At 44.2% G+C, this 4,810-nt stretch overlaps 1 protein-coding gene across 1 annotated transcript in view; it reads left to right on the forward strand.

Moving 5' to 3' along the window:
- The window catches only part of LOC106810794 (alkaline ceramidase-like), an 8,060-nt gene that overhangs the window by 353 nt on the left and 2,897 nt on the right, over window positions 1-4,810 (forward strand). The window contains exons 2-3 of the mRNA XM_014814246.1: window positions 767-845; window positions 1,703-1,880. Coding sequence (XP_014669732.1) covers window positions 767-845; window positions 1,703-1,880 — 257 coding nt within the window. The remainder of the gene's footprint in view (window positions 1-766; window positions 846-1,702; window positions 1,881-4,810) is intronic.

A 4,810-nucleotide genomic window follows, 5' to 3' on the forward strand; every position in this document is an offset into this window, starting at 1 on the left:
ATGTGTTTTTATGTATCTAGAATTTTAGAAAATGTAACTCTAATCGTTTGCGAGATATTAGAGTTAGTACACTATCCTATGGCCATAGCCGCGCATATATATTATCCTATGACGATACCGTGCGTATATTTTTGGTAATTAATTAAACTATGTGTTTATATGTATCTAGATTTCTAGAAATGTAGCTCAATTCGTTCGCGAGATATGAGAGTTGATACACTTTCATGCCGCCTATAGCGCAAGAGCGTATGCGGGGGGGGGGGGTTAACAGCTGTATACAATGTGCCAGTACAGGCGGGCGCGGTTCAAACTTTTAATCATCTGTAATTCACTTCTAAGGAATATCTACATTGGGCACCACCTCTAATATTTATAGTACTGCCATAGGCTACAACTGTGCCAAGTTCGATGCTTTTGTCAGCTCTGTAACGATCATGAAGCTAAGGGACCTGACTAAAGTGTTTACAATCACAATTGCATTGAATAACCGAGTTGACGATCAGCGCCGCGCTGCTGATTAGTTCCGCCAGTACCCCATTTGAATCAAGTTTAGATGCTGCTCTTCCAATTGTTCTGAGTTTTGGTGAAAGAAACTTCACAACCATAGTCTATCTTAATTATGTGTTATAAAACAGTAACTGCCTTGCTGATTTAAGTGTACATTAGTTTACATTTTCAAATTTTTTTTCTTCAGCTATCTGTCTCTCTAAAGCATTACCCAAAATCATATATAGGATGAATTACAACAAACTCTTTTTGCTTTCAGATTAGTAATGCCTTGTTCTTCATAATTCCGCCAATCTTGATTTGGCTTTTCAATCAATATGGATGTGTAGTGTCACAAGGTAGGGTGAATGTTATTAGCAATAAAATGCCAATCATGTTTCATAATAACTTTTAGGCTCTTGTAATATTTTACTTATACTCGTATGAATTCAATTTATGAATGTTTCTCACAGGCTGCACTCTTTGTTAGCTTGAATCTAGATATATATGACTGCTATATATATTCCATCACCCATTATATATCAGGTGTACCATGTATGAAATTCCCAATAAACCACTTGGCACTTGTTAGTGTTTTTATGGATTTGCTACCTAAATGCAAATTCTGGTAGCTCTGCTACTGGGGCACGCATGAGCATTGTTTAACTGCGCATTGTGTGTCTGCGTTGTTTAAAAAATGGGCTAATACATTTAAAGGATGGCTTTTGGTATCAGATAACTAGCACTATTGACTAATAAAAAACATGGCACAACTAAACTTCTTTGTAGACTATCTGCTACCAGAAATGCATTTTAACCTGTAAACGAGGTTTTTTGTATGATTCTTAGAAACTGAATATACTTGTGATTATCACTTCAACCCCTGCCCAATAACAGTAGTCCACTTGTGAGTGATATGTATTTCATTGACTCTAATTAGGCCCCTGTACTGAGCCAAGTGTGTCTTTGTGTGTGTGTGCGTGCGTGTGTGTGTGCGTGCGTGTGTGCGTGCGTGCATGTGTGGGTGCGGGCGTGCACGAGCGCGGCAATGGCTTGTTAACTATATCCCTGATAGGCGGACACTATCACTATCGGATGTATATCTGTTAGGTATTGCATTCATGCTTGAGCCTTATAGTCAATCATGTTGAGTTAAAATAATGTTTTTACACAAATATATAAAGCAATTATTTCAATAATTCTTCCTCTTCTGCAGGTGTACACCTTGTCTGGGTGTTGCTGTTTTTTGTTGGTGTGGGCTCGGCATACTTTCATGCGACACTCAGTTTGTTTGGACAGCTTCTCGATGAACTCGCTATACTCTGGGTTATAATGGCTGCATTTTCGATGTGGTTTCCACGGCGACTGCTTCCGCCACGCTTCCAGCATAATAGGTACATCAAAGTTCAACCACACAGTATTTGTGAACGTTTGCTTATGTATCTAACTATAGGAATATCAGAACGTAGTTCCACCTGAGCCTATCCATTCTGCTTACAATTTGAGAGTTATATTGCAGTTTGATCATAAATGATTTAATGAAATAAATGGCACTGCATTGTTCGTGTTCACATTTTAAAGTATGGCTATTTGGTTTTCTAGATTATTTTTAGCTCATCTGACATAGTCAGATGCAGCTTGTAGAATCGCTTGATCGTCCGCGGTCCCGTCGTCCGTCGCGTCCGTCTCCTTCTCCCCTCCTCCCATGTCCACCACGCTGTCTGCCCCGCCGCCTTCTCATCCACCTGCTGCTCTACATCCGTCTCGGCCACCCTCAAATCTTAACTCCACCACCTTCTCCCTTCTCCCTTCCGCCTTCGCCACCAGCTTCTCCCTTTCCTCCTTGCGCACACTGCGCCCTTCTCCGCCTTCCTCATTCTCCACCAGCGTCTCCAATCCTCCTGCTCACCCCTCGCCCTTCTCCCCCTCCTCCTTCTCCACCAGCTTCGCCCCTCCACCCACCCCTCTCCCCCGCTCCTTCTCACCAGTCTTCCCCCCTCCTCTTCCAACAGCCTCTCCCTCTCCACCAGCTTCCCCTCCTCCTCTCTCCACCACGCTGCCTCCACGTGGCCGCTGTCTCCACCACCTTCTCCCTTCTCCCCTCCTTCCTTACCTCCACCAGCTCTCTCCTCTCGCTCACCACCTTCTCCGTCTCGCACTCCTCCTCTGCCACCAGCTTCCTTCTCCCTCCTTATCCACCTTCTCCCTCTCCGCCGCCTCCTACCACCATCTCCTTTCTCGCCCCTTCGCGCGGCTTCCTTCTCAACCAGCTTTTCCCCCTCCAGCCAGCCTCTCCCTCGTATCCTCGCTTTCCACCACCCATACTCCCTTACTCCCCCCCACCACCTTCTCCTCTCTCCTCTCCACTTACCTTCCCTTCTCCCCCCCCCATCCTCCGGCTCCACCAGACTTCGCTGCCCCTTCTCCACACCTTCTCCCGTCGCCCCCTCTCCTTCTCCACCAGCTTGCTCGCCCGCCTCACCACCAGCTTCCCCGTCTACCCCTCTCCTCACAGCTCCCTTCTCCCCCTACCTTCCCTTCCTCCTGCGTCCACCTATGCGGCCTCCCCTCCTCCTTCGCCACCAGCGTTCTCCCCGGCCTTCAACACCACCTTCCCCATACTCTCCCCTCCCCTTCTCACCAGTTCTCCCCTCCTCCACCACCTCATCTCTTCCCCTCTCCCCCTCCTCCTCGCCAACACCTTCTCCCTTCCCCTCCTCCTCACCACCTTCTGCCTTCGCCCCTCCGCCGTCTCACAGCTTCGCCTCTCCTTCATCCACCACCTGCCCCTTCTCCCCCTTCCTCCCTTCTCCACAGCTCCCCTTCTCCCCTGCCCATCCTAAGCATAGGAGTCACCACACGGCCCGCCGTGCATAGCCCATAGGAATCGGCCCCACACCGGCGCCGTAGCGTAAGCCCTTCCATAGCAACACATAGGACAGTCCATAGTCACTTCCCCATGTCAACACACGGTATGATGGCCCGCTCGGTGCATGCTCTTTCATTCGAATTTCATGCGTGGGGGTCATCAGAAGGTGGGAAACTGATTGAACTTTCTCCGGAAGGCGAGATTATTCCGCGCACGTAAATTCACTGGCAAAGCTGTAGATGGAGTTGGAAGTAAAAGCTGATCTGTGTAGTTAATAAAATGTAGCGTTATGAATGTTAGATACATAGATACAGGACGATTCTATTTTCGGAAAGTTGATCTGTAGATGATAAATAATGGCAGAATCGGTAAATTGATTCTAAACGTGGTAAATAAATTGTAGTCGTATAATTGATTAGATAATGACTACGTGTGACTTGGTTGTATTGTCTTAAATTGATTGTAATGTGAAAATGAAGTTAGAATCTGTAAAATGGATCGTGAAACATGTAAAGAAATGTCTCTTAGGAATTGATGTAATACATAACTAGGACTTGATTATTTTCGGAAATGATTGTAATGTTATAAAATTAATTTAAAATCTTGAATGTCGATTCGTCTAAACAAGTGAGATAAATGTATAAATTGAATGATTACAAACCAGTGAGACTGTTGAGATACGTGAATTAATGGACGTGGAATTGAATATGGGTCAATAAACATTGATTTGTATTTCGTAAAAATATGAATATATAAATTAATATAGAATGCTTTTAAATTGATTCCTAAAAGGGTAAGAATTGTAACTAGAAATAGTGTCTGTAAATAATATGCACTTTTGGCAGGAATTTAACTTGAAAATATTAATCCCATTGTAAATTATTGAGGGCTAGGTTTAAATTCTTAGAAATGATTTTAGGGAATGGCTTGCCAGATAGGAACACAGTGGACTAACAGGTTTGCTAGAAATCCCACCACTCATCAACAAATCACCGCCCAGTAAGTAGATGAGCGCGTGGCGGCTCCGCTGGCACGTGTTTGGAAATAGATAGAACGGAACTGTGCTGTGTTAACCCGATGGCAGGAATGCACACAGGTCGATATAAAGCATGGGCGATATAGTACGATATAGAAAGGAATTATAATTATGATACAATCATAAAGTTAAAAGAAAGTTAATACAAAATAAATTTATGGAGTTTTAAAGGTTAAATGAAAGTTAAATAGAATAAATATGAATTTTAATACAAATATAAAGTTCCAGGACATCGGGGAAAAGTCTCGCAAGAAGCTACAAGGTCTAGAATATCGACAAAAAATTTGACGCATGCAACGAGGAACAGTGACGTCCACCGCCCACGACTCAAAAACGAATGGCATCGGTTTTCAGACTCTGTACGATAACGACCTTCATCGAAATGGAAATGAGGGGTCGAAAAGAAACGCCCAGGCGGT

This window comes from Priapulus caudatus, unplaced genomic scaffold, assembly GCF_000485595.1.
Source record: "Priapulus caudatus unplaced genomic scaffold, Priapulus_caudatus-5.0.1 Scaffold474, whole genome shotgun sequence".
Lineage (NCBI taxonomy): Eukaryota > Metazoa > Priapulida > Priapulimorpha > Priapulimorphida > Priapulidae > Priapulus > Priapulus caudatus.